This window comes from Sapajus apella, unplaced genomic scaffold, assembly GCF_009761245.1.
Source record: "Sapajus apella isolate SASKATOON/1434 unplaced genomic scaffold, GSC_monkey_1.0 scaffold3, whole genome shotgun sequence".
NCBI classification, from domain to species: domain Eukaryota; kingdom Metazoa; phylum Chordata; class Mammalia; order Primates; family Cebidae; genus Sapajus; species Sapajus apella.
Window position 1 is genome coordinate 6,156,046 of NW_022436943.1, and position 26,915 is coordinate 6,182,960.

The 26,915-nt window shown below is 39.2% G+C and overlaps 1 protein-coding gene and 1 long non-coding RNA gene across 2 annotated transcripts in view; one reads left to right on the top strand and one right to left on the bottom strand.

The window, feature by feature from the left end:
- The window catches only part of INTS8 (integrator complex subunit 8), a 59,123-nt gene that overhangs the window by 16,713 nt on the left and 15,495 nt on the right, over positions 1-26,915 (bottom strand). Inside the window, exons 9-16 of the mRNA XM_032248798.1 lie at positions 23,723-23,823; positions 22,825-22,966; positions 16,134-16,204; positions 15,571-15,746; positions 14,002-14,135; positions 11,358-11,468; positions 8,235-8,436; positions 3,090-3,211 (exon numbers count right to left, since the gene is read on the bottom strand). Coding sequence (XP_032104689.1) covers positions 3,090-3,211; positions 8,235-8,436; positions 11,358-11,468; positions 14,002-14,135; positions 15,571-15,746; positions 16,134-16,204; positions 22,825-22,966; positions 23,723-23,823 — 1,059 coding nt within the window. The remainder of the gene's footprint in view (positions 1-3,089; positions 3,212-8,234; positions 8,437-11,357; positions 11,469-14,001; positions 14,136-15,570; positions 15,747-16,133; positions 16,205-22,824; positions 22,967-23,722; positions 23,824-26,915) is intronic.
- LOC116530652 lies at positions 1,343-18,916 on the top strand. The gene is made up of 3 exons (XR_004260100.1): positions 1,343-1,356; positions 13,502-13,508; positions 18,714-18,916. It is a non-coding gene; the product is annotated as an uncharacterized LOC116530652 (long non-coding RNA).

Consider the following 26,915-nt stretch of genomic DNA (forward strand, 5'->3'; position numbering starts at 1 on the left):
GCAGATCACCTGCAGTTGGGAGTTCGAGACCAGCCTGGCCAACACGGCAAAACCCCATCTCTACTAAAAATACAAAATTAGCCGGACATGGTGGTGCACACCTGTAATCCCAGCTACCCAGGAGGCTGAGGCAGGAGAATCGCTTGAACCTCGGAGGCAGGCGTTGCAGTGAGCTGAGATCACGCCATTGTTGCACTCCAGCCTGGGCAACAAGAGGGAAACTCCGTCTCAAAAAAAAAAAAAAAAAAAAAAAAGAGAATTTTCAGAGGTCTTAGGTCCCAAACCAATTGAATTCCACAAACATTCTTGAGCACCTACTATGTGCTGGGCATCATGGAAAGCACAACATAAAAATCAACTGCCCTGAAGCAGCTCATTATAGAGAAGACAAGTGGACAAATAACTTACTATTCAGCATAAACACAACAAAAGAAGTATCTCAACGGTACAACGGCAGCAGCATCAGTACAACAGTACAAAGGCAGCAAGGAGAGGAAGCAAGTCACTCATTTACACAGAAAAGAATATGAGAAAGTATCAGAGAAATCACACGAACAGGCAAAGCTGGGAAGGACATCCAGGCTAAGAAGGCAAACAGTGTGTGCACAGGTGCAGAATAAGAAACATGGCATGGGCATGCTAGTGCTGCCAGCACAGGGCTGGAAGGTCAAGGGGCAGGGGAGCTGCACCTGGAGAAGAAGCACGCACACCTTAAGAGGCCTGGCAGGCCACATGAACAACCTAAGGTTTTAGCCTACACTAGCATCACTATGACTGCCAACCCCTCCTACTGCTACCTAGACTTTTACCATGCAAGTGCCTATAAATCCTGTGCCCTTCCCATTATGTGGTACTGCCTCCCACCCTGATCCAAGGGGCATACTAGACAGTTTCATATTATTTCAAAAGGGTGTATTTTTAGTCATATGCTTACAAATTTTCTGTTCCTATTTGTGATTACACAATACATATTCGAGTAAGAAAATATGTAACAGAATAGAAAACATTAAAATCACCTAATATCCCATTATCCAGAAATAATGGCTGTTAATAACCTTTCAGACTTTTTCCTACGTGTGTGTGTGTATGTCTGTGGCGTATTCCACACTGCATTGGAAGTGTGGAAACTGATCCAAATTGCATTTTTTTCAAAACACGATCCCTCATTCTAAAATTCTTTCTCTAATTCCTTTTTCCTTGACATTAACAAGGCAGTGAGGCCAATTATGTATGGAAGGTAACACACAAAACCCTAACCACCAGATGACACGAGAAGACACCTAAGTGACTTTTCTTTAACAAAGTCACCACACATCCTTCCTCTTTTGGACCAGATCAGGGGAACTGCAAGAAGCAGTGAGATAGCCTCTTTCAGAGTTAAGCAACCTATAAAACAATTTCCTGTATCTTACACATTGCAGACCCTCAAGCATTCGTTACACAATCATATGCCCATCTCTCCTGCTGCACAGCTCCACAGAATTCACTGCCAGAGGTAAAGCGAAAAGTTACTACACTGTCTTAGCACTCAGCAACAAGCTACGATTCTCCATGTAAATGACAGTAACGTTGGAACAAAAATGCTTCCCTCATCTGATTTTCTTAAGGCTAAGAAAAGACCATTGGGCATAATAAGACAAGTGCCCAAGATATTAAGAACTCATATGCCAGAAAGTTCACTAAAGAGATAGATATGATTCAGGCCAGGCACAGTGGCTATGCCTGTAATCCCAGCTCTTTGGGAGGCCCAGGTGGGTGGATCACCTGAGGTCAGGAGTTCAAGTCCAGCCATGGCAAAACCCCATCTCTATTAAAAATACAAAAAAAAAAAAAAAAAAAAAAAAAAAAAAAATTAGCCAGGTGTGGTGGTGCACACTCGTAAACCCAGCTACTTGGGAGGCTGAGGCACAAGAATCACTTGAACCTGGAAGGCGCAGGTTGCAGTGAATCGAGATGGTGCCACTGTACTCCAACCTGAGCGACAGAGAGGGCTGTCTCCCCCAAAAAAAAAAAAAAAAAAAAAAAAAAAAGAGAGAGAGATAGATATAACTCAATGCTGAAATTTCAAAGAAAAGGATAATTCGAGTATGGCAATTTTCCTGAGCAAGTGTAAAAACAACAAAAAGGGGGGGGAAAACTGAAGAAATCAACAAACTCTCAATAAATCCTCAAAGGGTACAAATGAAATGAGCTCAGGTTTTAAAAGGACATACATGAAATATGAAGGAAGAAACAAGTAACCAAACACAAATGTTACAAAGTGGTACAGTTTTCCAAGAGTTCCGGGATAAACACAGATTTAAAGGATTATGTATTATTAAAGACAAGTTGAGGCAAATAAGGACAAATAACAAAAGGTAATAGCAACAATTAGAAGTAATTAGAAAATACGAAGGACCAAATATATCCAAAAAAGGACAGAGGGACTTACTATGTGAAATCCCATGTTTTGTTTTTTTAATTGTAAGACCAGAAAGTGAGAAAAGTCCACTACTTATTCAGAGTGTGTATAATATTAACATATGAAAGATATAATCTTAGCAAATACCTCCAGTTTCTCTTTAGTTTTGATATTTTCTGTACTCAGAAGCACCTTAGGTTGCAAAGGATATAATTAAGATAACGAAATAAACAACTTACTACTGATTTACTAAATAAATTATTTCATTAGAGGAATAATTACTAATAGCAAACTTGTAAGAGATTCAGACACATCAAACTTAGAAGGGTAAAATTCTAAAGCAGGGTAAAGTGTTCAAATGGAAACAAGAAGTGCATCCCTGATGGTATCCATCAGTTCTACAGTATGATTATAGCAACCAAGGCAAAGACAGTGAATCTCTCACTACCTTAGGATTACACCAACGTGTTGTCTGTCAACTAAATAATCTGTGACTACATGCTCATGAGCTATATGGTATTAAAAAATATATCAGAGCACAATGAAATGCATCAATTATCAAAAACTATCAACAAGCATTTGTCCAATCATTTGTATCACAGAAATTAGACACGTTCCCAAAGTAGTGTAAAGTTAAACAAGCATAATAATACTATCCTAATAACCCTTTTATTTAAACATTAATTACCTTCACATATGGATTACTCTGAAGCAAAAATGCAGGAACTTGGAGTGTAAGGTATTCATTTTCCCTCCAGTTTAACATAAAGGCAACACACTCCTCAGCTATAACTTGACGAAGAGGAATATCTAAAAAGCAAAGAAGAAAACAGTTGGAATTACTATCACAACACTAAAGGAAGAACAAAGCAAATACTTGCCCAGAGTTCAATGGAATAAAAAAACTGGCCAGCTATTGTGACTCACACCTGCAATCCCAACACCTTGGGAGGCCAAGGCAGGAGGTTCACTTGAGGCCAAGAGTTTGAGAGCAGCCTGGGCAATAGAGCAAAACCTTGTCTCAAAAACAAACAACAAAATTTTGAAAACACAGGGTCTTGCTCTGTCGCCCAGTATGGCGTACAGTGGTGTCATCATGGTTCACTGCAGCCTTGACCTCCCAGGCTCAAGTGATCCTTCCATCTCAACCTCCCCAAGTAGCTGGGACCACAGGTCCCACCACACCTAATTTTTACATTTTTGTAGAGATGGGGTCTCATTACGTTGTCCAGGTTGGTCTCGAACTCCTGAGCTCAAGAGATCCACATGCCTCGGCCTCCCAAAGTGCTGAGATTTCAGGTGTGAATCACCATGCTTGGCTACAAAAAATGTTTTAAAAATTAACCAAGAGTGGTAACGTGCCCGTATTCAGGAGGCTGAGACAGGAGGATCTCTGGATCCTAAAAGTTTCAGGTTACAATGAGTTGCCAATATGACCATGCCAATGCAGCCGTCCTGGATGACAGAACAAGACCCTGTCTCAATCAGTCAATCAATAAAATTTGAAAGCCAACAGCTACAGAAAAAATAAAAATAAAAAAAAACTAACATTTCACACATTTCTGCAAAATTTCCCAACAATAGATTGCATGTTCCCCCCATTAATCAACAAAATCACCTATTGTTAGGAGTCAACATTCCTTTGTGCAAATCTAAGAGTAGACACTTATCTTCCAGAAGTTTATCATTCAAGTGAGCAGACAACAATCACACAAATAAGTACAAAATAGTATGGAATAAACTTTCAGCACATTTACAGCAAAGTAGGTAAACCATATAATCAAACTGTAATAAAATCTGAGTTGACATATTTATCCTTTTTTCTGATTAAAATACTCATAAGAGACAAGTCATTCAACAAATATTTACTGCACCAGAAACAATTTTAGGTAAGTAATATGAAAAAAATAACCCAGGCTTATTTTGAACATTAGTTCCTTTGAAATAAATAATTGTTAAATATACCCTAATATATTGTGATTTTTTGTGGCTCAAAGTATGTAACATCAGGTTTTAATGCACTTCAGGAAAAAGGCAAAGAAACCAAAATGAATCCTGAATAACAACGTTAAGACTGAAAATGGGGAGATTTATTAAATGCCTCCTTTTCTAGGGTAACTATATTTCTCAGTTTTTCTAAAAAGATAGGGCCTATGACTATTTAACTCTCAACTTACTCCAAAAGAAAAAAAGATTTGACATAACAAAAAAGATGCATAAGAACATGACAAAATAAAAATACATTATTTGCATCATCTTCTAAGGAAGGAACAGGCCAGGTGTGGTGGCTCATGCCTGTTATCCCAGCTACTAAGGAGGCTGAGACAGGAGAATCACGTGAACCCAGGAGGTGGAGGCTGCAGTGAGCCGAGATTGCGCCACTGTACTCCACCCTGGGTGACAGAGTAAGACTTTGTCTCAAAAAAAAAAAAAAAAGAAGAAATGAAGACAGAAGTGAGATTAGTTCTCCAAATACATGCACACCATTGAGTTCTAAACGTTTTGCCAAAAGGATTCCTTTCATCATCAGGCACTCTCACTCAAGGCTTCATCACCTGACACACTGATTAGTAATACCAGCTGACTAGAGGAATAATTTTTTTTTTTTTTTTTTTTTTTTTTTGAGGTGGCGTCTGGCTCTGTTGCCCAGGCTGAAGTGCCGTGGCGCCATCTCGGCTCACTGCAACCTCCACCTCCTGGGCTCAAGCGATTCTTCTGCCTCAACCTCCCGAGTAGCTGGGACAACAGGCACGTGCCACCACACCCGGCTAATTTTTGTAATTTTACTAGAGATGGAATTTCACCATACTGATGTGCCCGGCCTAGAGGAATAATTCTTAAGGACGAATTAGAATCTAGAAACGGGTCCACGAGTTCAAGACCAGTGTGGGCAACATGGCGAAACCCCAACACTACAGAAAAATACAAAAACTAGCCAGTTGTGGTGGTGAACACCTGCAGTCCCAGCTACCAAGGGAGGTTGAGTTGGGAGCCTTGCTTGAGCGCAGGAGGTGGAGGGTGCACTCCAGCCGGAGGAATAGCAAGAAGCCCTGGCTCAAAAAAAATTAAAAATTGAAAAATTTTTTTAAAAAAGCATCTTACTTAGCTACAAAGGTATTAAAAGTCGAAGTCTCTCTCCAGACATATAATTGGTCTTACAATAAATTTGTAGTCCCCTCATCCCACCTTTTTTTTGAGACAGGGTCTCGCTCTGTCACCCCGGCTGGAGAGCAGTGGTGCCATCTCAGCTCGCTGCAGCCTCAATCTCCCTGGCTCAGACTATCTTCCTAACTCAGCCTCCCTAAGCCTCCATGATAGCTGGGACTCTAGGTACACACTACCATGCCCACGTAATTTCTGTATTTTTTGTAGAGACGAAGTCTCACTATGTTGCCCAGGGTGGTCTCAAACTAAAAAGTTGAAATTTCTTGTCAGTTAAGATCACTTCTTGTTCCCGACAATAAAGCCAGGTCAACCCATGTAAAAGAGTGCTTCCCTTTCTGTGTTCTACAGAGGGGCATGCATCTAATTCATCCAAAAATTGGCCTTCTATCACTAGGGAATTTTCTTTCTTAAAGGAGAGCAGAAAAGGTGGCAGATGATGCTCTCCATGGAGAGACCATGCCTATCAACCCTGACGCTTTCAGCGGTACTGGAGTACAGAGTTGTGAGAGCATCACAGCCACGACGCTATGCCAGACTCAGATAGCTTAGTCTGTAATTGAGGCCTGATCAAAGTCAAAGACAAGAACTGTACCTGTGGAAAAAGATCATGTTCATTTTAGTCTTCTTCCTATTTGAAACAACAGCACCTTTCCTTCTTATTTTTTTTTTTTTTTTTTTTTTTGAGACTGAGTTTCACTCTTGTTGCCCAGGCTGGAGTGCAGTGGTATGACATCGGCTCATCACAACCTCTGCCTCCCAGGTTCAAGTGATTCTCCTGCCTCAGCCTCCCGAGTAGCTGGAATTACAGGCATGCACCACCACACCTGGCTATTTTTGTATTTTTAGTAGAGACAGGATTTCTCCATGTTAGCCAGGCTGGTCTCAATCTCCTGGCCTCCAGTCATCTGCCCACCAAGGCCTCCCAAAGTGCTGGGATTACAGGCATAAGCCACCACACCCAGACTCCTTATTTTCGGTACTGTTTTTTTTTTTATTTTCGGCACTGTTTATAAGCACAAGCTACAGGACAAGTTGCTGAACATTTAATAAGTTAGGAGTTTACAAAAATTATAGGCAGCGCTATCAGTGCTTTACACTCCCTACGCCCAAAAAACTGATGTGAACTACAAACTGTTAAGCCGAAAAGATAGTACAAAGACTAATTATTTAAAGGCATTTTCACCCATTTCAAAGAGTAAGAGCAAAGGCTTCAAAGCTGGGCTGATGGAGTAAAGTCATAGTTCTGTTTCTTCCTGTGTGACTGTGGGCAAATTCCTCAACCTCTCTGCACCTCGGTTTCTTAGTTATAAAATAGGGATAAGGAACTAGCAGCTGCTTCACAGAGCTGCTACAAGGACTAAATGAGTTATGCACCTAAAGCTTAGAACAATGCCTAACATGTAGTTAGCACTCAACAAACAGGGTTTAAACATTCTTTCTGATTTTAGAAAAACCCTGTATGAAAAACCTACCTCCTGCTTTTAAAAAGTAAACATGTATATATAAGCAGCATGTACGCTTTAGTTCCAGCATATTGTTAGATCAATTCTCATGAAGACATTACAACATTTAAGAGCATTGATGTGTTAAAGGTCAAAGGTATTCTCTCTACAGGGTACTAAAAAGTTGGGATCTATGACTGCATGCCCCTGCTGGAAATTAGACTTTAATTAGAAATTAACCCAAAAGACTCAAGACGGTAGCACTTGTTTCTGCTCCAACACGTTACTGGCATCTTCCTTTACGATGCAATTTCACTGTTTATTCTATTAAATGTGTACAGTATGATTTAATTACTCTAAATACTCCTAAAATAGAAAAGAAGCTGCTTTAAGAAAGATTTATATATGTCATAGATGATCATTTATATAGTAAGCCCCTTTTCACAATAAGACATTTACAATCAGAATTAAGCACCCAAGATCTGTTCCTAAAGTAGACACAGGTGAATTTCTAGCCCACTGGCAATCAGTGTGAGGGCATTTTGTGGCTGTAACGAGAAAATAAAACTTCATCCTGTACACTCAAGGACATTCTGATTCTTTCAAACACTGGAAAATTGCAATATAGTTTCTCTAGTGTGTAGAAGTATCCCCCAAAATTGGTGCGTACCTGGAACCTGAGAATGTGACCTTATTTGGAAACAGTCTTTGCAGATGTAATTAGGTATAAGGAGGTCAGCTGGATTAGGGTGGAACCTAGATCTAATGACCGGTGTCCTTATAAGGAGAGAACATAGACATACACAGGGAGAAGGCCATGTGAAGACAGCAGCAGAGACTGGAGCAATGCAGCCACAAACCAAAGATGGCTGGGCCACCAGAAGCTAGGAAGACGCAAAGCAGAGTCTTTCTTGGAGCCTCTGGGGGCAGCACAGCCCTGCAGACACTTCGACTTCAGACATCCGGCCTCCAGAACTGGGAGAGAATACATTTCTGTTGTTTTAAGTCACCCAGTTTGTGGTACCTTGTTACAGAAATCCCAGGGAACGAACAGTTTCCTTCATTTTTTCCAATGTTCTCAAGTGAACACCAAACCCAATTCTGTTTTGGGAGTGAAATAACTTTTTTTTAAAGATGATAGACTCAAGTAAATGTTCTTTTAAATTTTCCCCCACAATTATTTGAGTACTGAGTTTCAGAAATTTGTCTTTGTGAAACAGTCTTACCAGGAAGCCTCATTTCCAGATAGCCTCGGACCCTACTAATGAGGTCAGATGGCGGTCTCTCTCCCGCCTGCCCTGTCCCAGCTTCGTGTGTATGAATATCCAAAAGCAACATCTCATTCAGCATGACCTGACGAAGCTTTGGTGAGAACTCTGTTACCAACTCCAAACAAGCAGCAAAGAGCTGTTTAGCATGGGAGAAGTCCTATGAAAAGAAACAGAACAGCCTGGGTCACCTTTCCTTTGGAACCAAAAAATGTGTGTCTTTATGATGACAGAGCAAAGAGGAAAAGGATTAATTCAAACGGTTAATGTTGCTTATCTCAGGTAGTGATGCTAGGCTCTCTTTTCATCATCCCTGTATTATTGATTTATTCCAATAAATATTTAATACCTTTGTAATTTAAAAAATCCAATAAACAATATAAAATACATGCTGTATGGTTAAACAAGTTTTATAAAAGTTATAAAATAACCAAAGACTTCCATATTTATATGGGTATAAAATTCTATTACAAACACCCTTCTCCATCCAACATATTCAGAATTAGATCACAGACCATTCAAGGGTTGCACATTCTAAAATCTTCGCACACCACCCCACTAGCCTATAAAATTGGCTAACAAATCAAGTAAATTAAATCAGCTATGATCTAAGTCCTTTTCTACTCATCTCACTCACATGTTTCCAGAGACTAGATTCTATTTCTCCACATACTTCACTCCAATCATCTGGCTTCTACCCCCATCTTTACAAAGAAATAGCTCTCATAAGCCAAAGATCTTTTAATCGTCCAATCTACTGAACACTTGTCTGTTATCGCACAGGAATGAAGAGCTGCAACTCGGTGCTATGTATCACCCTTTTCCTGACATTTTCTTTTCCCCTAGCAATTACACCTTCTACATCTGTCTGCTCCTCACACCCATCACACCACTCTTTCCTGGACCTAGTGTTGCATTCCCTAGGGTCTCATGCTCTTTATATTCTCTCTGGGTGATCTTTGGTAACTCCCAAATCTGTAACTCCAGTCCAGACATTCTCCAAGCTTCAGGCTGTTTCCAACCATAGCCTCAAATTAAAATTGTAAACATAGACTCATTATCTGCTCTGCAAAAATGTGCTTCTGCACATTCACTTGCTGGCATTGTCACCTGTTCTGACTCCCAAACCAGAAGTCTGAGCATCACGCTCAATTCTTTCTGTCTCTTGCCTTCGAGATTAAATAAGTTACCAATTGCTTCCAGATTTTACCTCCTAAATATTTCGCTAATATGTTTTCTTCTATCCCTTCAAACACTTGGGACACTTACTAGCTGTGTGCCCTTGGAGAATGTAATACCTTTAAAACTGAGATCATACCTTTCACAAACTTTTCGTGAATAAATGAAATAACAGATGTCTTTGAAATTGCAGAACAGTCTCTGTGCCCAGTAAATGTTATGTTAGGTGTGGAAGGAGAAGAACTGCTAACTACATTCCCCCATTAAAACTTTTCAATGGCTTACAATTGTCTCATGATGCATTGTCCAATATGGCAGCCACTAGCTAGATGCGGCTGTTGAGCATGTGAAATGTGACCAGTCCAAATTGAGAGATTCTATAAAGTATAAAATAGTTACTGGATTTGGAAGACTTAGCACATATATTTTTAAAAGAATGCAAAACATCTCAACTTTTTCTATCAATTACAGGTTGAAATGATAGTTCAGACATATTGAGTTATATAAATCATTTAAATCAACCTCACTTTATGAAATTATAGATTACATACATGGCCTACATTATGTTTCCACTGGACAATGTTGGTCTAGAGCAGCAGTTCTCAAACTTTAGAATGCAACAAAGTTACTTCGAGGGCTTATTTTAAAAGATGTTGTGCCCATCCCAGAATTTGATTCATTAGGTCTAGGATGGGGCCCCAGAATTTGTATTTCCAGCAAGTTCTGGCCATGTTTAGTGGCTCATGCCTGTAATGCTAGCACTTTGGGAGGCTGATGTGGAAGGGCTGTTTGAGCCCAGGAGTTCAAGACCAGCCTGGGCAATATAGTAAGACTCTGTCTCTACAAAAAAATTTTATTTCAAATAAGCTGGGCATGGTGGCACATGCCTGTGGTCCCAGCTACTTAGGGGGCTGAGGTGGGAAGATCGCTTGAGCCCAGGAAAGTTAAGGCTACAGTGAGCCGTGATCGTGCCACTACACTGCGGTCTGGGTGACAGGGCAACACCCTGTCTCAAAATAAAAGTTACCAAATATCACAGATGCTGCTGGTGTGGGGACATAGATAACTTATTTAACCCTCAATTTTAGTTCATTTCTGCCTTCCAAATGCTGTCTTTAACCTTCCTACAGAACTTCGTGTTTCATCAGTCATGCAACTGCACTATTTTATATGATTTAAACATTCCACTTAAGTTTCAACATCCCAGACTGCAAACTCATGTAAAATACACTACAAAAGTAACTTTATACAATTTTGTTTTTTAATCCTGGTACACAATCTTTACTAACTGAATTCTACAAGTAATACCTTTGCATGTTCTCTAAATTTTTAAAAGGCACAGAGCAGTATCTATTTATTTGATCAAGACCATTTTAATTACAAGGGTAAAGGAAAAAGAACAAACCAGAATGCCTTTTCAAATATCCTTTTAGGCCATGAGTAATTTTAGAGATTAGGAAAAGTTAAGAATTTCTGTTTCCTGACTTCCTGCTAAAATTAGTAAAGCATATACTTTTTTTTTTTTGAGATGGAGTATTGCTCTGCCACCCAGGTTGGAGTGCAGTGACATAATCTTAGCTCATTCTAACCTCCAACTCCCAAGAGATTCTCCTACTTCGGACTGCAGAGTAGCTGAGATTACCAGTACCCAGCTAATTTCTGTATTTTTGCTAGAGACAGGGTTTCACCATGTTGCTCAGGCTAGTCTCGACCTCAATTGATCTGCCTGCCTCAGCCTCCCAAAGTGCCAGGATTACAGGTGTGAGCCCCGGCACCTGGCCATAAAGCATATTTTTCTACCCACGTTGGCCTCCCAAAGTGCTGGGATTACAGATGAGAGCCACCGCACCTGGCCCCATAAAGCATATTCTTAACAGGTGTTTGATACACACTTTTACTCACCTTAACAATACTGCAGTGCAAACCTTTGGCCATAAGAATATAAACCAAATCTCTTGTTAAATTGTCTTTAATTCCCAGGATAACACCACTATAGACAGAAGGTACTTCCCACTAAAAGAAACAAAAAAATACATATATACACACACACATACACACACACACACACACAGAGAGAAAGCCAAATCTAGATAAGAATCTTTCAATAATCTTTAATCACACTAAAAAAAATAATTCATAGGTGGTCTCTTAAAGAGAAAGGAAAATGACAGCCATAATATAATGCTGATGAAAATGAACATTCACTACAATCAGTGCGTAATAAATAATGGATTGGGACTTTCTGAAGGATTAGTTAGGAAAAAGACACAAAGACTAGGAGTTTTATATATATTAATTCAGGTAATCCTCACAATGATACTAAGGTAAGTACTATTATGCTACTATTATCGTTTTGCAAATGAGGAAACTGCAACACAAAGAAGTTAAATAGCTTGTTCAAGATTATACAGCTATTTAATTATGAAGCTGACATTCAAACTAAAGCAGGCAGTTAATCCCAGAATGTCCTATAACAACTATTATGCTATACTCGTACATCTTTAAAATTTTTGGTTTTTGCTTTTTGAGACAGAGTCTTCCTCTGTTGCTCATGCTGGAGTGCAGTGGTGTGCTCTCTGCTCACTTCAGCCTCTGCCTCCCAGATTCAAGTGATTCTCCTGCCTCAGCCTCCCAAGTAGCTGGAAATACAGGTGCACACCATCATGCCCGGTTAATTTTTGTTATTTTTAGTAGAGACAGGGTTTCACCACATTGGCTAGGCTGGTCTTGAACTCCCGGCCTCAAGTGATCCACCCACCTCAGCTCCCCAGAGTGCTGGGATTACACGAATGAGCCACTGCATCTGCCCTCATCTTAAAAATTCACACTAATAAATAGCATCAATACTAAAAAAAAAAAAAATCTAAAAATTAGCAAAAAAACCCAACTAATTTTTAGAGCAATTTTTTTCACTTCTCTGTGCTTGTATGTTTAAACTCTGTTTTAAAAAATAAGGCTGGGCGTAGTGGCTCATGCCTGTAATCCCAGCACTTTGGAAGGCTGAGTTGAGTGGATCACCTGAGGTTGGGAGTTCGAGACTTCCCTGGAGAAACCCGTCTCCACTAAAAATACAAAATTAGCCAGGTATGATGGCACATGCCTGTGATCCCAGCTACTCGGGAGGCTGAGACAGGAGAATCACTTGAACCCGAGAGGTGGAGGTTGCAGTGAGCTGAGATTGCACCATTGCACTCCAGCCTGGGCACCAAGAGTGAAACTCTGTCTCAAAAAAAACAAACAAAAAAACATATTTCTGGCTGCCTTTTTACTACATCTTCAGCAGGGGAGGAGTAAGTATATAGTTAGTTAGGAGCATTACCATATTGCTTTAATTTATCCTGTATCTGTAAGATTACTTCCTTTCTATCTTTAAGCTACATTCCACTGAAATGGTGTCTTAAAAACTACTTCCATTTGCACTTTCTATGCAGGAAAACTTTTTTTTTTTTTTGAGACGGAGTTTCACTCATGTTACCCAGGCTGGAGTGCAATGGCGCAATCTCGGCTCACCGCAACCTCCGCCTCCTGGGTTCAGGCAATTCTCCTGCCTCAGCCTCCTGAGTAGCTGGGATTACAGGCAAGCACCACCATGCCCAGCTAATTTTTTTTTTTTGTATTTTTAGTAGAGACGGGGTTTCACCATGTTGACCAGGATGGTCTCGATCTCTTGACCTCGTGATCCACCCACCTCGGCCTCCCAAAGTGCTGGGATTACAGGCTTGAGCCACCGTGCCCGGCCGAAAACTTTCTAATAAATAAACTCAGAAACAGGTAAATATATTAGCTGGGATTTTAAAGGAACATTTAAAACCAAAAATGTTCTATAATGAAGTATTAATGAACTAGTTCCAAACTATAGTCTTTAGATTTCAAGAGGGTATTAAAAAACCAAAAATAAAATACCCTATACAACACACAGCATGTACTGGCTACAGACTGCATAAATAATATACCATTTACATACATTTACAATTATATTTAAAATGCAGCCGGACATGGTGGCTCATGTCTGTAATCCCAGCACTTTGGGAGACCAAGGCAAGCAGATCACTTGTGGTCAGGAGTTCAAGACCATCCTGGCCAACATGGTGAAACTCCATCTCCACTAAAAATACAAAAATTAGCTAGGCATGGTGGCAGGTGCCTATAATCCCAGCTACCTAGCTACCTGGGAGGCTGAGGCAGGAGAATCACTTGAACCTGGGAGGCAGAGGTTGCAATAAACCAAGACAGCACCACTGTACTCCAGCCTGGGTGACAAAGAGAGACTCCATCTCAAAAACATAAACAAAATGCATGTAGATATTTTGTCAACAAATGGAAAAACTCATATTTAGATGTTACTCAATGGTATCTTTTTGTTTCTGACATTTTCTACTTTCTCTGTCAATGGATGTTTAAAAATGCAATTATGGTCATGTGAAGGTCTTAAAACTGTTAAGCAAAAGAGGTCCTTATTAAAAAGGTCAGTGAACAGCTTTTCTATTAAATTATCTCAAATAACAAGGGCAATTTTCTTATCTGATCTTGACAAAGGGTTTCTTACCTTATTAGACACTGTCCAGAATTGGCGCTCTGAAGTCATACCATGTAATTCAATTAAAATCTGTCTAATCCTCCAAGGATCCACTGACAATATAAGCTGATGCTCTAACTGACCAATGTTGACACTTGCTGAGGCTAAAACAAAGATTTATGTTTCAACAATTTAATTGAAAGATGCAGCTATAAGAATGACAAATTATTGTATCTATAAATTAAAAGCTGCTAGCATCTTGAGAACTGATTCATTCAACAGTGTATATTACATATTAACTTTAACCTCACATAGATAACCTAACACAATTTTGTTATATCTACATTTATTAATTGCATGCATTTTAAAAATAAAGATAATGAAAATATAAACAAGATAAAAATATTAAGTTCATGCAAAGAACTATGCAGGATATATTAAAAGAATTAACATAGATTCCTACTTTTGAACATAATATGCTAACAAAAGTATTTATAAAATGTTAATTTTGAGTAATAAACATTAAGCATGTGTTTCCAAGAGAGAAGGGAGCATGTTCTTCCCAGAGACCCAAAAATAATTACCCAAATCCCTAATTACAGCTCAGCTATCAGAGGCAGTCTTCAGTTAAGCATTTCCAGCAGTTCTGTATGTATTTTTTTTTTTTTTTTTTTTGAGATGGAGTTTCGCTCGTTACCCAGGCTGGAGTGCAATGGCGCGATCTCGGCTCACCGCAACCTCCGCCTCCTGGGTTCAGGCAATTCTCCTGCCTCAGCCTCCCGAGTAGCTAGGACTACAGGCACACGCCACCATGCCCAGCTAATTTTTTTATTTTTAGTAGAGACGGGGTTTCACCATGTTGACCAGGATGGTCTCGATCTCTTGACCTTGTGATCCACCCGCCTCGGCCTCCCAAAGTGCTGGGATTACAGGCTTGAGCCACTGCGCCCGGCCTAGTTCTGTATGTATTAACCTTACCCTTTTCCTTTACAACTGGACAGCCAACCAGTTTAAATCTAGTGAAGGTCAAAGAAGCTAAAATTGTCCTTTTGTAAAACCAACTGAATTCTCTCTCATCTATACTAAATTTTGAAGTTTATGTTTCTTATTTTAAAATAGCATTGTATTTTCTGCTTGTATTTGTAAAGGCAAAAATGGAAAAAATAAATAAACAAACAAACAAATAAGCCAAAAATGGCAATACTGCCAAAGCTGTTTGGCCAGCAGATACTAGCAGAGTTATACAGACTGACATGCAGGAACGTCTGTCCTCCTACTGGTTCCAGCGTCTCTTGCACTCCTCTCCCCGTTTTTGTTGTTACCTGCATGAACATACTGGCAGCAGTGTTACCTTGGTCTACTTCCCCAGCTAAAATCTTTCATGTATCTAGGCCTGATTCTGCACTAATCATCGGCTCAGCAGAGCTCGCACATAACTGCCTATACAGAAATCTGATATGGAAGACAGGTGAATTTCTATTAATTACCAACAAAAGTGTTAATTACAACAAAGAGAGAATCCTCAAATATATTTCCATGGTAATTTCAATAGAGGGACAAAACATGCCAACATTTTAGCTGGCAGACTGGAGAGCTAACCTGGGATATCATAAAATGAAGTTACAGGTTTAATGCACAGATTTACTCTAGGGGATCTCTTCCTCATCTGATCAACAAGTAGCTTTCGTTCTTCATCTTTCAACAATGTAATGAAAAGCTCATGTGAAGAAATCATGAAAACATACTGCAGATCTTCCAATCCCAGACACACATTCCTAGATCAGTAAGAAATATTGTAAAACAAAAAAGTGTATAATTTAGTTTGAGAAAAACAATCATATCAATGAACTTTAATAAGTGATTGAAAAAGCCACCATTACATAAACTGTATAATGATATTTTGAAATAGATTTTAAAATTTCCCTTCGGTCCTTATTTAAAATTGTGATGTCAATGCCACAATACACAAAAAAAGGTAACTATAAAATCCTAACATCTTACATGGCTACACAAATTTGAACTTAATGGGTTCTCAAACCCCAGTTACTGCCTGGTTATAAGACACCCAAAACAAAAACAAAAGTAGTAACAGATACTTTTTTCACAGGACTAAGTTTAAAGTTAAACAAAAAAAAAAAAAGAAAGAAAATAAAGGTACTTACTTCAGAAAAGCAGCCATGTTTCCTTTCAAAGACTCTGAAGCTTTTTCTAGATTTATTGATCTTGAACATACCTAGGAATTTGAGTAATTTTCATTTGAATATGGGTGCTTTAAAAAATGTAGATTATAATTTGAAAAGGTTAGATTTAAAAACAACTGAATTTTTCTTTCTCAATCATATACCAATGACAGATTTAGTTAAGTAACTTAACAGGAGATGAGACCAAGGAGTAAGAATCCATTAAAAAGGGGAAATGGAATCTGATCATTTTAATAACTGCAGGTGTATACATGCAGCAAAGAATAACCTAGCTACCATGCTGTACGGTTTTAATAACTGCAGGTGTATACATGCAGCAAAGAATAACCTAGCTACCATGCTGTACGGTTCTCACAGAATTTATCAAGTATGTTGCCAAATTATATTAAGTGATAAATCATAGAAATCAGTAGCTCCTGTCAGAAGAGTTGAATAAAAATTTTTTAAAAACAAAAAGAGCCGGGCGCGGTGGCTCACGCCTGTAATCCCAGCACTTTGGGAGGCAGAGGCGGGTGGATCACGAGGTCAAGAGATCGAGACCATCCTGGTCAACATGGTGAAACCCCGTCTCTACTAAAAATACAAAAAAATTAGCTGGGCATGGTGGCGTGTGCCTGTAATCCCAGCTACTCAGGATGCTGAGGCAGGAGAATTGCCTGAACCCAGGAGGCGGAGTTGCGGTGAGCCGAGATTGCGCCATTGCACTCCAGCCTGGGTAACAAGAGCGAAACTCCGACTCAAAAAAAAAAAAAAAACAAAAAAACAAAAAGAAAATGGTTGAATGACTGATTTATCATGAAAACAGAATTCATGGTTCTATATTCATGAGTTGCTCATGAATATTTAAAAAGCTAACCAAAGTTTAAAAAGTAAACAATGCAAACAAAGAAAAGAAACTAGTTATGGTTATATTAGTCATCTACAAATAATATTTTCGTAATATTATTTTGAATTTATTCATTAGATGAGGATTCTTCCCCATGTATTATTCATAAGAAGCCAAAACAGTGTAAAACTCCCTAATCTCAAGAAATTGTTAAATATTTTCCACATTGACACACACACATAAAATAGAATGTTCATAGAAGTATTATTCACAGTTGCCAGAAAGTAGAAATAACCTTAAGTCTACCAACTAATGAATGGACACACAAAATCTATGGCACATTCATTCAATGAGGTATTATTCAGCCATAAAAAGGAATGAAGTACCGATACATGCTACAATACTAAAAACATGCTAAGTGAAGGAAGCCAGTTATAAAAGACCATCTATTTCATAGTTCCATATATATAAAATATCCAGAACAGACAAAACTATAGATAGAAAGTAGATTAGTAGTTGCCTCAGGTGGTGGGGGGCTGAGGGAAAATGAGGAGAGGTAACGATTAAGAGATCATCTTTTTGGGGTGAAAAAAGTGAAGTGATAGTTGCCCAAATGTAGGAATACACTAAAAACCACTGACTTATACACTAAAAATGTGTGAGGTGTATGGTATGTGAATTATTTCTTAATGGAACTGTTAAAAAAAAAAAAAAACAGGCCAGGCTTGGTGGGCACTTTGGGAGGCCAAGGAGGGTGGATCACCTGAGGTCAACAGTTCAAGACTAGCCTGGCTAACAGGGTGAACCTCATCTCTAATAAAAATACAAAAAAAATTAGCTGGGCGTGGTGGTATGCGCCTGTAGTCAGCTACTCGGGGAGGCTGAGGCAGGAGAATCACTTGAACCTAGAAGGCGGACGTTGCAGTGAGCCAAGACCACATCAGTGCACTCCAACCTGGGCGAAAAGGGACACTCAATCTCAAAAAAACAAAAACAAAAAAAAGTCTAGTATTTAAAAATTACTATGTTCAAAAAAAAAAAATTGCTATGTTCAAATACCATTTTCTGATTAACAAATTAACCTATCAGTAAATAACATCTGAATATCTTGGAGTACATGAAATATACTTACATTCTAATAATTTTGCTTCTTTGCTGCCACGTGTAAGATATTATGGTGAATAATATTTGAGTCTTCTTTTACAAAAGATTATTCACATAGTAAGATGCATTGTACATGTGTCATGGAATAATGTAGGGAGCATATGTTAACTTTTGTTAAGCAACAGATCATGTTATATGAATTTCACTCACCTCAATTTTTAAAAAGAAAAACTCGAACTAGTGGGTATCTCTGTAGATGCTTTAATATTAAAAAGACAAATTCTGCCTGTAATCCCAGCACTCTGGGAGGCCGAGGGGGGCGGATCATGAGGTCAAGAGATCGAGACTATCCTGGCCAATATGATGAAATGCTGTCTCTACCAAAAAAATACAAAAATCAGCTGGGCGTGGTGGTGCGTGCCCGTAGTCCCAGCTACTCGGGAGGCTGAGGCAGGAGAATTGCTTGAACCCAGGAGGCAGAGGCTGAAGTGAGCTGAGACTATGCCACTGCACTCCAGCCTGGCGCCTGGAGACAGAGCAAGACTCTGTCTAAAAAAAAAGATAAATTTTAATACTAATAAACAAGATGAAGTGAACAGATCCTTAGAAAGTAACTTTTTACACAAAACTTTCCAGACAATAAAAAAGACAGATGTCTCAACTTATTTACAGGACAAGTATGATCTTGACACCAACATCAAAGGCAAGACAAGAAAGACAAAAATAAGTGCACTGGCCAGGCGTGGTGGCTTACACCTGTAATCTTAGCACTTTGGGAGGCTGAAGTGGGAGGATCACTTGAGGTCCGGAGTTTGAAATCAGCCTGACCAACATAGTGAAACCCCATCTCTACTAAAAATACAAAAAAAAATTAGCCAGGCATGGTGGTGGGTGCCTGTAATCTCAGCTACTCTGGAGGTTGTGGCAGGAGAATCACTTGAACCTGGAGAAGGAGGTTGCAGTGAGCCAAGATCGAACTACTACACTCCAGTCTGGGTGACACAGTGAGACTCCATCTCAAAAAATAAAAAATTAAAATACATGCATCAATCTCATACATGAATATAGAAAAAAAAAACAAGTATTAGCAAATCAAATTCAGCAATTTCATTTAAAAAAAGATCATGACCTAGTTGGGTTTATTCCAGATATGCAAAGGTTTAACACTTGAAAATCAATTATGCTTTATCATATTAACAGGTAAGAAGAGAGAAATTGTGATCATTACAATAGACATAGAAAAAACATTTACAGAATCTAAAAATAATTCATTATTTTAAAAACAGGACGTTCAGTGAACTAAAGGAAAGAAGGAAACTTCCATAATCAGCTAAGGGATAGCTACAAGAAAAACCTACAATAAACATCATTCTAAATGGTGAAGTAGTATAAGTTTTCCTTCTGAGACTGGGAGTGAGATGAGGCACTTCACTATTCACACTTCTACTGGACACTGTAGGCAACAGCCAGTACATTAAGTAAAAAGACATCAAAACTAAAAGGTTAGAAAAGGAATAAACAAAATGCATTTTTAACAGATGACTGACTGCATGCATAGAAAAATAAAATAATTTATGGATAAATTAACGGAATTTTTAAAAGCTAAGCAAAGTTGTTGGATACAAAATTATTAGAAAGTTCACTTATACTTCTATATCAATGCACAAATTCTTTTCTTTCTTTTTTTTTTTCTGAGATGGAGTCTGGCTCTGTCATCCAGGCTGGAGTGCCATGGCAGGATCTCAGCCGACTGCAACCTCCGCCTCCCAGGTTCAAGTGATTCTCCTTCCTCAGCCTCCTGAGAGCTGGATTTACAGGCACACTCCACCATGCCCAGCTAATTTTTGCATTTTTAGTAGAGACAGGATTTCACCATGTTGGTCAGGCTGGACTTGAACTCCTGACCTTGTGATCCACCCACCTCGGCCTCCCAAAGTGCTGGGGTTACAAGGGTGAGCCACCGAGCTCGGCTGCATGACCTATTTTCAAGTCTACATTTAAAGAACTATGAAAAAAAATTTAAGACTTCTATGTAAAAATTAGAAAGCTCTAAAGGACACTAAAGACTACCTAAAGAAATCAAGAGCCATACCCATTCATGGATTAGGACACCCAATAATGTAAAGATATAAATTATTGGGGGGTCTCTCTGAGCATACTTTGGTTTGGGAGGCTGCCAATTAAATTTTTTTATTAAAAAAAGCTTAAAAAAAGATATTCTTTCTTTCCAAACTGAGTACTAAATTTAATGTAATTGCAAACAAACATTCAACAGATTTATGAAACTTGACAATGTGAGTCTAATGTTTACACATAAAAATGCAAAGGACAAGAACAACCAATACAACCTTGAAAACAAGGTGGAGGAACTTGTTCTCATTGGTATCAGGACATAGACATAATGAGGTACGGACAGACAAATAGCAAGTGCTACAAAACGGCTCAGAAGCAGGCCCATACACGTATAGACTCTTGGCATACAATAGAGATGGTTCTAGAGATTGGTGGAAAAGATTAACCTTTCAATAAGTGGTGCTGGAACACTCCCTACTTCACCCTACTTCACACAAAAGCAACTGTAGGTTGATTAAACACCTAAATGTGAAAGGAAGGCTAGGCTATAAAGCTTTTAGAAGATATAACACAGAAGAAAATATTCATGACATGATAGAAAAAAAGCTTTCTTAAGACACAGAAATCACTGTCATAAAGGAAAAAAATGGTAAGTTTGATATTAAACTTTGGAACAATATAAAGAAAATTAAGCTGGGTGGGGTGGCTCATGCCTGTAATCCCAGCACTTTGGGAAGCCGAGGTGGGTGGATCATTCAGGAGTTTGAGACCAGCTTCGGCAATATGATGAAACCCCATCTTTACCAAAAATACAAAATATTAGCCAGGCACGGTGGCACGCACCTGCATTCCCAGCTATTCAAGAGGCTGAGGTGGGAGGATGGCTTGAACCCAGGAGTTGGAGGTTGCAGTGTGCTGAGATCAAATCACTGTACTCCAACCTGGGCGACACAGTGCGTTCCTGTCTCAGAAAAAAAGAGAGAGAACTGAAAGTGAAACTCAGAGAAGATACCTGCAATATTTAAAATTGGTTAAAAAAGAAAAAAAAAAAAAACAATAAATAAAGATCTCCCAAAAAAAAAAAAAAAAAGCTCCTTCCAGAAAAAAGACAGACAATCTAATAGAAAAATGAGACATAACACAGCTGGGTGCAGCGGCTGATTCCTGTAATCTCAGCACTTTCAGAGGCCGAGGCAGGGGGGATCCCTTGAGGTCAGGAGTTCGAGACCAGCCTGGCCAACATGACAAAACCTGTCTCTACTACAAATACAAAAATTAGCCAGGCGTGGTGGCACATGCCTGTAATCCCAGCTACTTGGGAGGCTGAGGCCTGAGAACTGCTTCAACCTGGAAGGCAGAGGTTGCAGTGAGCTGAGATCAAGCCATTGTACTCCAACCTGGGCAACAAGAGCAGAACTCTATCTCAAAAAAAAAAAAAAAAGGAAAGGAAAAAAAAAAAAAGAGGCATAACACTTGAAAAAGGTACCTCAAAAAACAAAATCCATGAGTAAAAACTAAATGAAGAGTTGCAGAAATGAAAACCTCAATGAGGTACTGTTAGAAAACCACCTCACAGGTGATCTGACGATATCAAATGTTAACAAGGATGCTGAACGATGAGAACACTCAGGCATGCTGGTGGTACAAACTACTTGATATTAAAAACTAATGTTGCAGATATACTTTTCCCGAGATATATAACGTAAACTGGTGCGTATGTGCACCTAGATACATGTACAAGTATGTTCCAAGCAGCAAAAACGATAAACACAAATATTCATCATCGTATGTGTATACAGCCATAAACTATAAAAAACACAAATGTCTCCCATCATAAGAATGAAGAAACTGTGGCGTGGTCCATATAATTTTCTAACATCTTAAAGCAATGAAAAAAATTGTGTTTCTATACAACTTGAATAAATCTCACAAATATAATGTTTAGTGAACGAAGACAAAGAGCACATATTGTATGATTCCACTTATATGAAGTTCAAAACAGGCAAATTAAAGATTGTTCTTTCAGGATGCATACAGAGCGGATACAACTGAAAAGAAAGCAAGAAAATGATGATCACAGGAGTCCAGGGCAGTGGCCGCCTCAAGGGAAGGCAGAGGAAGTTGTAAAGACCACAACAAACGCTTCTAGAGTGCTGGCAACGCTGTATTTGGAAGTGGTATTATCTGTGCTTTATATATTTCTCTCAATATCTGTAACATTAAGACTGTTAAGACAGAGGTAGAGTGATGGAGTAGAAACACAGAGCCCACAGCACACAGGAGAGACTAGAGGTTTGATTTGGGAGTTCTTAGTAAACATCTGATGAAACAAATAAGTGAAGCTTTGGAAGTAAATAAAAAATGAGTGAGCCAAAGATAAAAGTTCTATAAACAGAAACACTAAAGGAAGAGCAAAGGAGAAGTCAATGAAGGACTGAGGAGAATCCAATAAAGGTTCCCAGGAAACATGGGGGAGAACTAGAAAAAGAGTTACGGTGGGAGACAAGGTAGAAGGGCATAATCTGTCAAAAGTGCCAACTGTCGAACACAGAAAGGCAAGGCAGACAGAAAAAAAGACACTGGATTGGAGGTTACTGGTAAGCTTAAAGCAAATTATAAATCAAAAGGGGAAAGAAAAACAGGTCATACCTCAAGAAGAAAGTCTATTTTCTCTTTATTCGGTCTAAGAAATAGCTGGTTGAATTGAACACTAATTGTTCTGCCTTCCAGTATATCACGGACTGTATTACAGGCACAAACTTTAAAACAGATTTCATCTAGAGCTTCATTTCTGTAGAACACAAAAGTAGATCAACTAGTATTATTTTTAGTGTAAAATTAAAGTGTATATTACAAAATTATATTCACAAGAATAAGCCATTTGTTTTTGAGAGGTAAAATTTTAGGATATTCAAGCAAGTCAAGCATACTAATAAATATATACCAAATCATGGGGAGAAAGCAAGCAGACAGGTTTTGAATTTATCAAGGGACAATTTAGTTACATATAACAGAATGAAATTCTGCTATACATAATTTTCCCCCAAGCATTTTTTTTTTTTTTTTGAAACGGACTCTTGCTTTGTCACCCAGGCTGGAGTGCAGTAGTGCAATCTCAGCTCACAGCAACCTCCACCTCTTGGGTTCAAGCAATTCTTGTGCCTCAGCCTCCTGAGTAGCTGGGACTACAGGCGTGCACCACCACGCCCAGATAATTTTTATATTTTTTGGTAAAGACAGGGTTTCACCATGTTGGCCAGGCTGGTCTTGAACTCCTGACCTCAACTGATCCACCCACCTCGGCCTCTCAAAGTGTTAGGATTACAGGCATGAGCCAAGGCGCCTGGCCCCTCCAAGCACTTTTAAAATGGACTAGATAGAGGAACACCAGAGTGGCTCCTCTGGCTATGTTTATTTCCCATATATTAACAACATGAAAATAATGTCAGAGTCATAAAAGTGATTTGAAGGTGTGGTTTTGATAAACCAGAATGCATTGCTATTTTATTCAAAAACCAAAAAGTAATTTTTCAACTTACTCACTTACCCCTGTTGAGCTTTCTGAAAGAGTTCTCTTAGTACTGACTGTCGGAACTGGACAGGTAAACTCAAGGTTAAGTTGTCTTCAATGAAAATCTGTATTACCTCCTAGAACACATACAAAAAGTTGCACGCATTTCAAAAACTCATGGCAAAGTTTTGTTTCTGTTTTGTTTTTTACTTTAAACAAGTCTTTCTATAATGGAAAATACAAGTTGAAAAAAAAAAATCACAGATATATCTTACCGTTTCTTCCTAAAATTCTAAAATTTGGTTGAAGGCAAAAACAGCCCAGCTACCCCTTTTTCAAAATTGAAGATCACAAACCAAAAATTAGAGGTAAGAAAATAATCAATCAGTAAGGGGCAATTCAGCTATGTTATTAGAAAAAAATTTTAGGCTGGGCATGGTACGTCACACCTGTAATCCCAGCACTTTGGGAGGCCAAGGCAGGTGGATCATGAGGTTAAGAATTCAAGACCAGCCAGGCCAACATTGTGAAACCCTGTCCCTAATGAAAACACAAAAATTAGCTGAGTGTTGTGGCGTGTGCCTATAATCCCAGCTACTCAGGAGGCTTGAAAAATTTTTTCAAGCGATTCTCTCGAACCCAGGAGACAGAGGCTGCACTGGGCCAAGACTGAGCCACTGTACTCCAGCCTGGGCGACAGAACAAGACTCCATCTCAAAAAAAAAAAAAAAAAATTCTCTCTACTTTAAATGCAAGTTCATAAGACAAACTAAATAATACTAATTAAAAGCTGGGCATGGTAGCTCATGCCTATAATCCCAGCACTTTGGGAGGCCCAGGCAGGTGGATCACCTGAGGTCAGGAGTAAGACCAGCCTGACCAATACGGTGAAACCCCATCTCTTTTTTTTTTTTGAGACGGAGTTTCCCTCTTACTACCCATGCTGGAGTGCAATGGCGCGATCTCTGCTCACCGCAACCTCCGCCTCCTGGGTTCAAGCAATTCTCCTGCCTCAGCGTCCTGAATAGCTGGGACGACAGGCATGCGCCACCACATCCAGCTAATTTTTGTATTTTTAGTAGAGACAGGGTTTCACCATGTTGACCAGTATGGTCTTGATCGATCTTGCGACCTTGTGATCCACCTGCCTCAGCCTCCCAAAGTGGTGGGATTATAGGCATGAGCCACTGCGCCCAGCCCCCATCTCTTAAAAAAATAATAATAACTTAAAAATTCAGCTGAAAAAATATGCTAAGAAGTGATTCTAATAAATTTAAACGATTTAAAATATATTATCTGTAGACTACAAAAAAAATACCCATTGTTACCTACAGACTTTTTCTCAGCTCCTTCTCAAGCAATGGAAGAGCAGGAAAGAAAGAAGTGGTGCTAGTGAGAGAAGGGGGAAGGGAGATTTCTGAAAATTAAGCTAATCAGCCACTACCAGGAAAGTATTGACAAAAGTGGTTTCAAAACTATGGGGCAAGCACCAGCTTCACCTCCATAACAAAACACAAGCAAGGCAGAGCTCTATAGAAGCAACACAGCAGCTTCCCAAATGTGAGACGACACACCTGTTACAGCTGCTCAACATGACTTCATCAGCACTAAACAAAACCCACATCGTTCATAAAAACACAGCCCATTCGAAGAAATACAATTTCTAAGATAATCCTGCATGTGTAAGGGATGAATCTCAGAGTTGCCACAAAACTGTTACTGCCCCCTTCTTAGCTACCCATTACACTATATTCTGATTTATGTATTTTAGAACTTTATTACAGTCACAGTGACATGTGCCTATCTCTGGGTGATATTCCCAAGGTCTTATTGGCACAGGTCTTACCACTCCAGCGAGGCTTTTTTGTTTTTTGGGTTTTTGTTTTGTTTCATTTTTGAGGCAGGGTCTTGCTCTGTCACCCAGGCTGGAGTATAGTGGTGCTATCATAGCTCACTGCAACCTTGAACTCCTGGGCTCAAGCGAGGAGTTGGGCTTCCCAAGTGCTTGTCCTCCCAAGTGCTAGGATTACAGGTGTGAGCCACCACACCCAGCCAACTTGTTAAAGAATCTGTATTTTATGATAATTGACCTCACCCTTCATAAACCTTCACTAAGGAGATTTAACTGAAAGCTCTCTAGTTTTTATTAAATTCACTTGTATATATAATTAAAGTTCAAGAAAGTTTAATTTTCTTTCCTAGAACAAAGCAATACTTTTTTTTTTTTTTTTGAGGCGGAGTTTTGCTCGTTACCCAGGCTGGAGTGCAATGGCGCAATCTCGGCTCACCGCAACCTCCGCCTCCTGGGTTCAGGCAATTCTCCTGCCTCAGCCTCCTGAGTAGCTGGGATTACAGGCACGTGCCACCATGCCCAGCTAATTTTTTGTAGTTTTAGTAGAGACGGGGTTTCACCGTGTTGACCAGGATGGTCTCGATCTCTTGACCTCATGATCCACCCGCATCAGCCTCCCAAAGTGCTGGGATTACAGGCATGAGCCACCGCGCCCGGCAGCAACACTTTTAAAAAAGGGCCAAAAATGGGGGAAAGAAGTGCCATCTTGTCTTCTCTCTTCCTCTATTTTCTGTTAAAAATTAAAAAATCCCCTAGATAAGAAAACTATAAAGCTGGAATAATACCCAATTGGAGACACAAAACTAAAAGTCAGTTATGGCTTTGTCATTTCATGATTCCTATTTTGAGTTAAATAACATGAATGAATGCACTGTTTCTTCTTTAGAATGCTTTCCAATAAAGACTTTAAAAGCATAATTCTAATTCCCAGTGATTTTCATAATAAAACTGAAGATAAACACCAAGAGGTGGGGGAAGGGAGGCAACAAAAGTCTCAAACGACTCATAAAGGCCTTTTCATGAACTAAACTGAGATGGTGAGTAAGCTCAAGGGCAGGTGGGCTCTGTCTGTAACAGACCATCCAAACCCACCAGAACTGCCATGTTCGCTCCCTTTCTCCTTCAGTCTTACTATGTGAAAGGGCTAATAAAGCTGGGCTATAAGCCATACATCCAAAAGACACAAGACTTAATGTTTGTAAAACTAAAAGCTATTAATATATTAGCAGCCAATAATGCCAGCTGCTAAACAATCACACACAACTAAAGACCGTCTACCTGAAATTTTTTAATGTTAAAAGTTCTGCTTAGAAGTATTTCTTACAAAATGTATTTAAAAAAGGCAAACTTTATACCTTTAAGAAAAGATAGTAACAA